General features: G+C 37.4%; 1 protein-coding gene across 1 annotated transcript in view; it reads right to left on the bottom strand.

Moving 5' to 3' along the window:
* Positions 1–931: 931 nt before the first annotated feature.
* The window catches only part of LOC139472519 (cubilin-like), a 33,222-nt gene continuing 20,328 nt past the window's right edge, over positions 932–13,825 (bottom strand). The window contains exons 15-26 of the mRNA XM_071254998.1: positions 12,968–13,086; positions 12,565–12,720; positions 12,237–12,318; positions 11,496–11,614; positions 10,610–10,765; positions 10,265–10,343; positions 8,889–9,007; positions 8,329–8,484; positions 8,009–8,087; positions 6,145–6,269; positions 2,641–2,799; positions 932–2,463 (exon numbers count right to left, since the gene is read on the bottom strand). Coding sequence (XP_071111099.1) covers positions 2,249–2,463; positions 2,641–2,799; positions 6,145–6,269; positions 8,009–8,087; positions 8,329–8,484; positions 8,889–9,007; positions 10,265–10,343; positions 10,610–10,765; positions 11,496–11,614; positions 12,237–12,318; positions 12,565–12,720; positions 12,968–13,086 — 1,564 coding nt within the window. The 3' untranslated portion in view covers positions 932–2,248. The remainder of the gene's footprint in view (positions 2,464–2,640; positions 2,800–6,144; positions 6,270–8,008; positions 8,088–8,328; positions 8,485–8,888; positions 9,008–10,264; positions 10,344–10,609; positions 10,766–11,495; positions 11,615–12,236; positions 12,319–12,564; positions 12,721–12,967; positions 13,087–13,825) is intronic.

Below are 13,825 nucleotides of genomic sequence, written 5' to 3'. Positions count from 1 at the left end.
CCTTTGAGTTCGTTATAACCGCACTTTACTGTATTTCGAAAAGCGACGGGAGACCATACTCATTCACTCACTCACTCACTCACTCAATAAAATATTATTACCAATCATCTTGTTTGAAACCCTCCACACAACTACCGTACGCAATACAGAAAAAAAACAGACGAACTGAAGCGCGGTGTTTATAACTGTCCAGTTGTAATTGTATATCAGATATTTGTCAGAAAGATGAAAAGATAAACATCAAATATATGAATGGGTACAGATTCAGAGATACAATATATTTATAATCTTCTCTGTGTTATCCTAGTGAGGATCACTGATTATATATGCGAGTGACATATGTTAAACGCTATATTCACATTTTTATACAATATACTGACGATGCAGCATCCTTATTGCTTTATTGACAAATCGATGATGCAGTTCATTATTATTTTGGCAGTTTGAAGCTGTAGTCACTGAAAATAAACTTAACATGCATTCCCACTTCTTTATTAATTCCTTTCAATATAGAATAGGTCTTCAGCAACCCATGCTTGCCGTAAGAGGTGACTATGCTTGTCGTAAAAGGCGACTAACGGGATCAGGTGGTCAGGCTCGCTGACTTGGATGATGCATGACATCGATCCCAATGGTCGATGCTCATGATATTAATCACTGGATTGTCTGGTCGAGACTCGATTATTTACAGACCGCCGTCAGATAGAAGGAATATTGCTGAGGGCGACGTTAAACATCAAATCAACAAACCAATTCAATACTACGTTTCGGTACAAATACTAGTACTTTTATGAAACACTTTTGCACTGAAAGAATGAATAAGTTGAAATCAAAGTGAAATGCTGTGTTCTTTGGATAACATGATGTTTTGGGAAACAATGTAACTGACACATAGCATGGTGGTGTGAAACTAAAGAAGAAAAGAGAGGTATTGAATGCACACAGGTAATTTATTCTTGATTACAATGGATTGCACATGTCCGCGAAATGGATAAAAAATATTACATATAATATAGTACGGTCAAACAAATCATCAACCTGCGCAAAGATCATAGTTCGAGGGTATTCCTCCGTTCATATGGCGATCTCATTGTCGCAATTTGAAGATGAAGTAAACTGAATTAACATATTTAAATAAACAAATAATCCGCTCCGAACTTCTCTGCTTTATTCTTCTTTGGATTTGCTCCAATATTTAAATGTGTTAGCCAGAACTAACATGTACATGATTATAAGGTTACCTATTCATGAGGTTGTGAGTGGGCAAATGTTAGTTTGGCGAACAGCACCACAGAGACTACACGAAGTCTCATGTTTCGGTCGGAGACAATTGGACAATATCAATATACATTTAATCTAAGAATTCCGAAAGGGACTGATACTGACACGTGATGCATTATAACGTGATTTGTTACCAACAATCTATGAACTGCCCTTTGATCATATATTATGCACCGCCAAAAACACATTCAGCTATTGTGTGATCAGTACGCCATCAATATCATCAATTGTCAAAGTTATTCATACAACTGAAATAAAGGCCATGTGTACAAATGTATTCAAGCGTCATCTTTCATAACAGAGTCCATTGTACGATGTCCAAGGATGTGTTCATGAAACATTATCAATTAGCGATGATAAACTTAGTATTTGTTCATGGAATATAATTGAACCTACTAAAATGGGGATGATCCTGAGTACATCTAGTTCCATTTTCCGATGTATTTTGACAGTTTGCTGCATTATTGAAACAATGACATATGATACCGATATATACGAAATAAAATGTAGAATTATATTTTAAATTTTGTATGTCAGCAAGCGCATTAAGCGGCACGTGAGAAACTGGTTTTTTTGGTTAAAAATATGATTGGCGTAACTGCACAAATGAAATTGAATGGATGTTATATAAATAGAAAGTGTAAAGTTGCAACAATCAAGACGGAAAATGAAGGCGATAGATAATGTGCTTAATATTTTTGACGATTTTAATGAGTCACCAACCTGCGCAAAAATCATAGTTCGAGGGCATCTCAGGGCGTCCTCGTTGTTACAATTGAGAGATCTACATAAACATATGTTAATAAACAAACACTTTTCTCTGAACTTTTCTATTTTATTCTTCAAAAGATTTGCAACTGTGTCAGCAAAGCATGTACTAACATGTACATTATAACGTTATCAATATATAAAGTTGGGAAATGTTGTTCTTGGATTGGAGATGGCTCTTTGGGTTTGGTTATAGAAGTTACCACTTTGTCATTTTGGCGGATGTATGAGTGGCAGTTGCCATTGAGACGAATGGACGATTTCGTCTCCTGTTGGCACCTACTACCACTGCAATTAGGAAAATAACGAAGAAGATTCCACCGACGCTCCCCCCGGCAATGGGCCCAGTATCATAATCATAGTCGTCGGTGTCAGTGTTGAAGTTGGGGATAACTGGATCTGGAATATCTGGAACTAAACAATCAGTCTTGCATCATAATGTATTCAACCTATAGTTTACAGATTAGCAAATATACAAGTCAATGTGACACGTGCTTATTTTCACGAACATGCATATCGCATGTACTTGAAAGCCATTAACTGAACATTAACTACGCCAACATATAACCCAAAATACATCTCAGCACTCACCAGTGTCCTTCAACATGGATGAGTACATCATCTGAAACCCTGTAAAAACATTGGAACCATCGGATTTGAACTTGATGAACATGAATTGTCCGGTGCTGTACTTTACAGGGACACTGCTGCCGCAATATCGTCCAAGTGAGGAGTATGAGTCATCCACTCCTAGGAGAAAAACACGAGAACACGATAATTTCTATTGAGGTATAGACAACACACATTATTGTAGTTATAGATGTAACTAGATGCCCTTTGTTTGAGAACATATGACTGTTAGTGATAACACCTTTGGATATTTTCATTCTCCTTCTCCCTCTGAATAAAAATACTTGTACTTTTGAAAATGTGTTTTATGTATGTTTGGGTACGTATGTGTGTATTTATGTGCATGCGTATATGCGTGCATGTATTTCGTTCATAAAAATGGGGTATCCCCTAAATGCCTGCATCTATTGATTAAGGTAGGCAAACAATAATAGAAGATTATAGCGGCCGTCTCATAGGCAAGTGACAAGTTCAACAAAGTTTTAACCGACACTGCTAAGAATTGTACGAGAAATTATTCTGCGTTGAAAAACAGGAACTTTCTCCGCTTTTTACAGTACAGCGATAAAGGTACTGAGCGAAGATTTTTTTTTTTAAAATAGCAGCTTTGCGGAAAATGTGAGGGAACAAAATATTACCCAATATCTGAACGACATAAATATATATATATATGGATAACAAATGGAGTTATATGCGTATGTTTAACGACATAAATTCAATGCAAAAAATAGCCTGCCGTAAATAATGAAAACTGATTTTCTTCTATGATGTCAAAAGGCGACAGAGAGGTGACACGTACAAAGAAAAGGGGACACAACTCCTCTATGTTCAGCACTAGTTTATTGTAACTCAGGTCACTTGGTGAGAATTAGCTGTGATTAAGAACAATATATTTTTCGTGGTGTTTTATTTACGAGGAAACAAACTATTCCAACACAAATATCGATATTGAAACTCTATACGTTTAGGTATTAAAAACCACATAAGAAATTATGAAATCGTACTTTAGTCCTCAGATTCCAGCATTCTCCTGATTGTGTAAGTGAAATTAAACTCATGTTGCACCATTATTAATGAGCACTAGCCTTATCATCAAATGAAATAAATTACAAAAATCATGACACCATTTTATTTGACGTCCTGGCTGGTTTTACGTCTTTGACTACGTCGGAGAAAGACGACACTGGTATTTTGATTGATATATATCTCCCCTAATTTTCGTTCATGGTATGGAAAATGACGATATGAAAAACGGAATTTGATGCTTTTTCGACATGTAAATATTGTCTTGAATACATAAACAATTAGATAGTTTACCGTATATCTTAATTGAACAAGTAACACTGCAGTTAGGCAACAATTTTACGTAATCAAATACTCGAAATAATATTTGAAAGCAAACATAAATTATATCAACATTGGACATGTATTTTGTTCATTATTATGTCATTCTTTCTCATCTTGTCTCAGGGGCTCATCACGCCGAAGACCCGGGTTCGATTCCCGACATGGGTACATTGTGTGAAGCCCATTTCTGGAGTCCCCAGCCGTGATATTGTTGGAATATTGCTAAAAGCGGGGTAAAACCATACTAACTCACTCACTCACCCATCTTGTCTCAGAACTATATAATAAAGGATGCTCTATTGGTGTAGAATTATCAGGATAATCGTATAAGGTTCCACCAACGGGGTACATGGCACGGGTTATATTTTTTATACTTTTTAAATTCTTGGAGAAATAAAGTCAATAGTTTGATATCCTGTGGTCACAACATTTAAAAAAGGATGAACGCATTGGTTATATAATGCAAAACGAGAGGAATAATTCGTAAATCGTTTGTGACCAACGCGCAACGGGCGAATCGTTAGATATCACTGTTCTGTATGTCAAACGACATAAAAACAATTCCAAGACCAAGACAATTCTTCCAAAAATGTGTGCATAAATCTGAACGAAAGAACTTATTATTGACAATTCCACTCACCAGAAATACGTACATGTTGCAGATACATTTTACATTTAATCTTGTAACACTTGTCCAAATTAAAAAAATATCGTATACGACAGTATAAACTTATCAATTTTTTATGTGAACAGTGTTCAAACAAACAGGAGATTATCAAAGGTCCATACATGCTGTGGCCTATATATACTTGTGATATCCTGTTGAAAATTGACAAATATCAAAAGTGAAAATAATTGTGTGAAATAATGTATAGCAAATATGCAAAATCTACATCATAATTGAAACTGTAAACAGCATGATACAATGATCGTGTGTGTTTTCACTCAAGGACCTTCATCTCAAAGAAATTTCTAAATATGTACAACAATGTTGGCGTTAATGTATGACATCACTACCGGTGTCAGACTTTCACAAAATGGTGTGTTCACAACAGTACGTAGGATTTTACGTTCATTCGGGGATCGTATACACATAAATGTTACATGTAAGTAATCAGAAACATTTTGACAATCATTGTACTTTTATTTGTTGTTATATTTGTGATTGAAACCAACGAAAATAGTCAGAAATTCCGATAAATACCGTTGTCGTTGTGCATGATTTTGCGTCAATCATGACGTCAAACAGGACGGAAACTTTGACAATTTCTGTTGAAAATATCAAATCATTGGAATGTATCTATTTTTAATTCCCTAATGTTTCCTTCGATTCTCTTCCTATGCATATTCTGAAATTGTTGAGCCAATGTGTTCAACGAATTGACGAATGGATAGTTCAAAATAGGAGAAAATGCTACACTGTGTGTAAAAACTGAATTTTGCTTTGTTTACATTTCAAACAAGTGGAGTTTTTCCAGCACAGCGTTCGTTTCCACACCTAATTTATTTTGCTTGATTTCATTCTAGACACTTTGTAAAGGCGACAAAGACCATGTCTCATTTGATTCTACTCTGTATGGGGAATTCAAGGATGTACGTATCGTAGCTGAGTTGTAAATATACGTTATGTTATAGGCGTCTCATAACCAGTATACATACTGTACATGTATACGTGAAACGTGATTTTGTTAACACTATCCAATATGGCGGAAAGTTCACTTCGGCGTTCGTGTTTGCGTATTGTCCAAAACATTCTAAACGATTCTAGGGTTATCGACGAAGTTTTGGAATGATCATTGGGGATTTGATACAAGGCAGATACCCGCGATTACTAATGTGCTACTTTTGTAATTCATTTCTCCGAGTAAATATTTAAATTTAAATTTCAAAACATGCTGCAAATAACGCCATTAGTGGTGATTAAGAAGTGTGTAAAAATGGCGACATTTACGATGTACCATATTTTCAGAGGTTGTTTTCAGTCATTTTGCTTGGCCTAAAATGCCAGTGGATATCATCAAACAGGGAATTACCAATAGTATTCAAAACTGTGAAGTGTATCTGTGTGCGTGATGTGCCTCTGGCATCCAGGGAGTAAGCAACCTTGACGTCACTTACCGTCATATATCTCATAGTAGTCGTATGTACAACCGCTATTATCTTCTAGATCCGAGGAGATGACGTTAAGGGAGACGATGAAATCGGAGTCTTGAGTGTTAATTGTCCAGGAACAGTCAGCGTTACTGAAAGAAATGAAAGCACAACCTTAAAGCACAACTCAAACTCTATCACAGTTTACACGATATCCTTATCTTAAAAATAAAAACAACAAAACCATTTTCATAATCATGAATAATAAAACGTCAACGCCAGAAAATTACCAGTCTCGGTTTCCGCCGAAACAGATTCCATTGGGTGTAAAAGACAAAATAGCGGTAAATAATAAAGTCCACGTTAGTCCAACATCATCTTTATATTAGTTTCAGACATAGTACTTTCACTGTCTCATGAAGCCTGCATGGAATTGAAAGATAGAGTCACTGGACACAAAAAGCAAATTATTCGATGTCAAAGTGTCAGCAAACCCACTGACTATTGCAGAAACGTGAAATATATTATGTTTCCGTTTTATAAATTGTATACCAGTAATAAGCAGCAGAGACTGGAAAAGAACAGATGTTTATCCGATTCATGAAACCCAAATTGAACTCTTGAATGCATTAATACATTTGTCATTTCAATCGTAAATGTTACACTGCTATTTTACACATACGGTAGATTTTAATTCAAATATCTCGCTACAATTGTTAAATTACGTTGTGTCGTCGCTGGAGTGTGTAAATACATTATCACGTCACAGTTGTAATTTATGACGTCATCATAATTTACGACGTCATCATAAGTATGACGTCATTCATATGTTATTGTCAGTTACACTGAAGAGCTGTCTTGAGACAATAATTAAATTTTCGTTGTGTTCATTGTGATTCCTGCTTTCTGATTAGCTGAATTGGTCACATATTGCATTCATTTCTGAATGAATGTAAAAACTTAAGCTGTGCCCACCGAGGCGGACTACTTTTATTACTACGGAATAATATATTACAGTCGAGGGAATTCCGTTTCTGCTCACATGTATCGTCATACACAGGACATTTAGCGAAATCCATGCATATTCATTGTCCCAACAACCCTTTCAGACCGAAGCCGAGAAAGAATGAAACAGCAAACGTGCAGGCTCGCTTGCCTGTTTTTTCACGCTCGCCTCGGTTCCACAACTTTCATGTCATTGGGTTTCATTTCTAACTAGCATTTATCCAACTGTGTCTTCCCGTCCTCAGGGAAGTAATGTTTAAATATGGCGGTAACTGTCATTTGAAACAGCCGTCTTCTCCGGACATATTTGTTCCGGTTCGTTACAGTCTGACTGTTACAGTTCTCACCTCCTGCCTTGATTGAAAGGTGCTATGAACTTTGTTTTGATCCTATCCTCCGTTGATTGGCTACTGACTTTGTGGGCGTGTCAAGTTATGGGTATAATTTGAACAATCACCTGATTCATGTCACGCTACAATATGTATTCCTACTCCTGGAATGTTTGTCAATCTCGTCATTTCTGTCTGCTTTGATACATACAGCTGTTTTTGGTTAAACTATTATAGATAAAACATGTTTTCGTTTTCGAATGAAATTGTAAGCATTGACTTTTGTAAGAATCCGCGGATTCATAGTTTGCACATCGGTTTTTCGATTCTTACCTCAATGAACAGAAAACAATACACAGTCAATCCTTAAGTGAAAGTACTATGTCTATGAAACTGATACAAAGAAGATGTTGGAATAACGTGAATTTTATTATTTTATTACACACACACACACACACACACACACACACACACACACACACACACACACACACACACACACACACACACACACACACACACACATACATACATCAGCTGTCAGTGAGGATACTCACTTTGGATAATCAAGAGGATAGTTAGGTGACTGTATGTAGCTGCCCATCGAGCTGGCTACAAGATTGTTATCACCACATTCTGAAAACAATTAGCAGTGTCATTGCATAAGTATATCATTCAAAGTCGACGTGTGTGTCTTAGAAATTGTGAAAACGGCACTGTTACTTTGACATCTGAGGAATCAGATTGAGCAATACTCAAAGATCTCACATATATCAATATTTAGATATGCAAATTGTACATTACTTTCGAGCATGTGCCTGTTGATAATTAGAGCTACTAACTTGTCATAACATTTCCAAAGCTGAGGGATACTCACGGACGAAAGTTCCCGCTGTGTAAGCGAGTCGGAAGCCTCGAAATGTGTTTGAAATATCTGAGTGGAACTTGATGCTGACGCTTGTACCCGAACTGACATAGGTATGGGTAACGGTTCCGCAGAATGTCCCAAGTACGGTGGCATACATCGTTGACCCTAAACAGTATGTGTGTCAGAGTTTAAACCCACCCGGTGAACGCTGAACAAAATAGTAAAGTAACTACGATCTAAAAAATGAGTGTGCTTCTTATATCTAGCTATATATATTTATTTACAATAACATGTCTGAGTGTATTTAATCAATTTTTATGCGCGCGCTTTCAGCTGAAACCAGCTTATTCAGACCATGCATTACGATTTCTTGCGTACGTCACGTTAAAGAAACATTTACGTCACAAAGCAATAACAAGGTAAGACGGGAGATCATTGCTGTTTGCATCAGTTGCCGGAAGAGAATGTAACCCATTCTTTCTTAACCTTTTATGCATTGCATCTTCAAAATAAAGGATACTGTATCATTTACATAACAATACCCTCTAGTGTAAATGTAATGAACTTACCATCATAAACTTTCACGTAATCATAAGTACAACCAGTGTTGGACTCCAAGTGGGTGTCAAGGACATGAATCTTGATGTTTGTTAGGGATGTGGTGATGGTCCACATGCAGTCCATATTGCTGTTGGCACATACATAGTTATTGAATTATGCGATTTCCTTCACCGCATTGTTCAGCGAATAAACTTAGGTGTTTTAACAGTTGAGTTTTCGTGTAACCTGTACCAAAGACGGCTTTGAACCCACGACAACCAACGCAAAAGACTCCACTAAACTCCTGATTCAATCAATGTATTGCCCAACACAAATGAGTTATCATTTTTCGTTTTGTTAAAGTAGCCGTGCTAAATTTAACATTTGAAACTTCAAACTACGGCTTGTTTTTGAAATTAAGTTTGTGTGGTTACATCTAGACAACTTAGGTCTACATTGAAAACAAGGTTATAAACAAAACTTAACTAATATTGAACCTTAAGCAAATCATGGCCCTTTGTGAAACTTCACCATAAAAAGTATAAACTAAGCTCTACATTGAAAACAAAGTATGTTTATTATCCCCTTAGAACATTTTTTTCTACTCAATGGTGTTTTGACTTAGGATTCCTCTAAGCGAACAAAAGTGTCGCCCAAATAATATGTCAGTCAAAAGGCTCATTCACATGCATGTAAGTTGGTATCTGTTAATAATTAATACACTAATGAAGAAACAGCATGGCTCTACCATCGGAATAGAGTACATTTTCCTCAATCTCACATAAAAAGGGAAACAGTGTGGTATATACTTTGAAGTGAAGTATATAAAATCATTAAGTCACTCATATATCCATCATTGACAAGGGGGCACGGGTGGCCCAGTCGTCTAAGGCGCCTCGTTCGCTGTGCAGAGTTGCGTCCCTTGGGCACACCAGAAACCTATGATTGATGGTTCGAATCCCGGTTGCCCCGATTATGTTTCTAGGTTTGTCAGCACAATACCCGTGCTTGTCGGTTTCACCAAAGTGATAAACGTCCGAGACCTGCATCACTTCGGGGTTTCCTCCCACATTAAGCTGACACGCCGTGATCTAACTGGAATACTGTTAAAAGCGGCGTTAAACCCAACTCACTCACTCACATCATTCACAAAGAAATATATATTTTTAATATATTCTTTTTTCTGTATCGTCTACCTTTTTTTATGCCTGTAATGATTGAAATCATTTTTGAAAAGGTAAATGTGGAACGCGGCCATCAAATAATTAGAGGTATACTATTGTGATTTGAAACCTCGGATTTACCACTAAATCGTATCGTTACAGCTAATGGTGGGCGAATTTCGTCTCATAAGATACACCTCATTTGTAGAATTTACCTACACGGTTTAAGGTACACAACTCACTTCGAGTAATCTGCGGGGTAATTTGGTGACGACAGGTAGCTAGTTGACGTATCGGCCACGAGACTTCTGTCACCACAATCTAGGAAAAAAACGAGTACACAGAGTTCTTTCGATGTATTTAGCAATATGACGCAATAACGTTTTGGACATGATCCCTGCTGGATTTACGAACTTTGAACGTATGATTCCTACTTTGATGCCCATGAATTTACTAAAATTGAAAATGACCCCTGTACATATCTAAACAGATATTAGTATGCTTTTTTAACAACTTTTACGGTTATGGAAATTATGACAATATGTTGGTATCTTTGTATAGATTTTGTTCACTTGTAGAGTACTCACGGCTCCTCATTACCCCCGCATAAGTGAGTCGGAACCCTCTTCCCGTCTCAGAGCCGTCAGTGTGGAACTTAATGGCGGCAGTTGAACTCGAACTGTAGTAGGTTGAAGTCTGGGACCCGCACAATGTCCCAAGTGTAGAGGAATATATGCTGGACCCTAAATAGCATATGCGTTAAGGAGTATGTACAACGTAAACCAATTTTGTCGTAAGAAACGTAGATAATGCATTTGTAAATAGAGAGTACTCAGAAGCATTCGTCGCGGCATCTTAAGAGGCAAAGTGTTGAACTACACTCTATACATTCTACTATATATTCAATTGATTGGTTAGTAAAACATTAATGGAATTTAAGAGGAGAAATCCTTATATGTACAATTGATAAACTTGATTCATACATCAATTATCAATTCGGTTTATTTTCGTAAGTGTAGGCCATCGGCCCATAGTTACATTTGTATCACAATGGACGTGATGTACACAGCTGTTATTATTGTGACAATAATGTACTACGAAATGACATCGCCTGATAGATATAGATAGCTAGACGTTCAATTAATTTACAATCAGTTGTAGACATAATGATATTAAATTTTTGTTTGGTCAGATATTCACAAAAAAATTGTGGTAAATGATCCACGCGTAGCTTGTTATAACCGGAGCAAACTAACAAGAAATGATACTCGTCCTCCACATACCCAGCATTACAAACACAACATAGTCTTCATACTTCAAACTGATTCATACATATCAGTTTTATTACGTGCCATCACTTACATCACTGATACAAGTAAGGAATAATTTGTATATCATGTTACCGTGTCTAAATCTGAGTGTTCCCTTTTCATTTCCATCAGTATCTAAATTATTATCAGTAACATTACGTACCATCGATAACTTTGAGGAAGTCATAACCGCAGTTGCTGTTTGACTCCATGTTCAGGGAAGTAACACTAATCTTTATCCGTGAAAAATCCGTGGTGATGGTCCATACACAGTCTAAGTTGCTGTGAGACAAAACGTGTGGACTATTACAATATATTTTCCTTGGGCTACATAATCCTTACATAATATTGTATCCGTATGTGTTTCTTCATTTTTGTGTCAAAGGTATACGATTGTTTTGTTTTTTTACTGAATTGTCTGTAAGTTTCGTCCACCCTTCAACATCAATAAAGTAATCGCTGATAGAGGTGAGGTGAAATTGGGTTTAACGTCGCGTCCAAGATTATTGCACTTATATAGCGACGTGCATGCACGTGTGTGTGTGGCTGCTTGTACTAGTCCGGACTGATGTCGATTTATAGTGCTAGCTCACTGAGATACCATGCCGCAGTTTAACATGAATATCCCACTCAGACACGGTATACATACTCTGAGGCGACCAGTCCTTGTTTTAGCCCTTTAATGCCGAGCGCCAGACAGGGTAACAACAAATACCATCTTTTAACGTCTTTTGGTATGACGCGGCTGGGGATCGAACCCCGGACCTTCCCCTCTCCGGGCGGACGCTCTACCACTAGACCACGGAGGCGGTCAATCGCTGATAGAATGAACGTTCAATAATATTATGTATCTATTGATTCATGACGAGGTAATATTGATTTGAATACATGTACATGCACCTACTTTTGGTAAGCCGTAGGGAACCCAGGGGACGTTAACACCTGATCCGTGGAAAGAGCAGTCAGTTGCCCACCACATGACGTAGCTGGATACATGAATATGAAAAATATGAATTAATAAGACCCCTACTGCAATAAATATGTTATTAGCCGTATTGGCCCTGCTGTTTCACAATGATCATCTTAAACCTAGAAACACATGCATGTACCTTACGAGGTCAGAGAAGTAAGGTCTCAGATTTATGTAATTGAAATGAAATGACAAGAGGTGGACCTGTGTTTTTGTTGTAATTGTTAATGGTACACCTGTTGGTTCGTTGTGAATTACTCACAAATGAACGATCCGGCTGTATAAGAGAGGCGGAAGCCTTGACCCGTGTTCGAGGCGTCTGAATGGAACTTAATGGTAACAGTGGGACCTGTGGTGATGTAGCTGCTTGTGTGAGATCCACACAACTTCTGAAGTGGAATGGAATCCGTGCTGCGACCTGATGATACATAAACAATAAACTGAAACATTTTTTATACATACATGGTTGACACGATCAAAGTGAGACATGGTTAACTAAGTTAGTCGTGAGTTACACTATAACTATAATGATCATATCACGAATATCTCATTTCAAACGGCTACACGTTCGATTAAGTGTAATAATTCGTATCATATTCATAAAAGAATACAAAAGTTATAACAAATACGACGAGTACAAGATTGATATAAGTTTAATTTCGTACCAGCAGTAAGTGTGAGGTAGTCATATTTGCAATTAGTGGAACCCTCAAGGTGGAAATCGATGACACCAATCTTGATGTTTCTCAAATTTGTGGAGATGGTCCACACACAGTCCTTATTTCTGTTGAAAAATTTAAAGAGTTGATTATAGAAATATATCCCGCTTTATACAAGACTTCCTTCGGATATCGTTATTTCACACACAAAATAATGTGCAAATTTGTAATGCGCCATTTCCACAACCGATTTCATGCTCAAAGTGCTACGGGGCGGTCGGGTAGCCTTGTGGTTTAAGCGTTCGCTCGTCACGCCGAAGACCATTTCTGGTGTTGCCCGCCGTGATATTGCTGGAACATTGTAAAAAGCGGCGTGAAAACAATACACACTCACTCACTCATAGCGCTAAATTATTACGACGGTCAATGGATCAGTGTACACAAGGTTTTCATTCTCAGTTCTCTGCACCCAAGCTGCCCGTGAGGCGCTAAGGATACACCACATGTGCTACATCGTGCACATGTACTTCAGTGTTGGGGCATGGTCGAAACCATAGACACAGGGGTCAACCTGCCGAACGCGATCACCACTCAAACCTCCTCGATTGGTTCTGCTTAACTTCACCTGATTTGTGACAGGTACGCTGCGCACAGAACCGAATGCCACCATAAATATATAAACAGCGAGATCTGAACCACTAATATGTTATTTTATTCTCCATTATCCAGTGCATTGGTGGCGAATGATTACATGGTATGGATAGTATAAGAATGCAGATACAATAAACTCGATAAACGAGGATGATAATACTGAAGTGATAATGTATATATACATCTATTTCTTCTATACATAACAATATCGCT

Source organism: Haliotis cracherodii, unplaced genomic scaffold (assembly GCF_022045235.1).
Source record: "Haliotis cracherodii isolate W230 unplaced genomic scaffold, xgHalCrac1.p SCAF_1, whole genome shotgun sequence".
NCBI classification, from domain to species: Eukaryota; Metazoa; Mollusca; class Gastropoda; order Lepetellida; family Haliotidae; genus Haliotis; species Haliotis cracherodii.
Note: the sequence above shows the minus strand (reverse complement) of the source record. Positions and strands in the feature narration are given on the sequence as shown.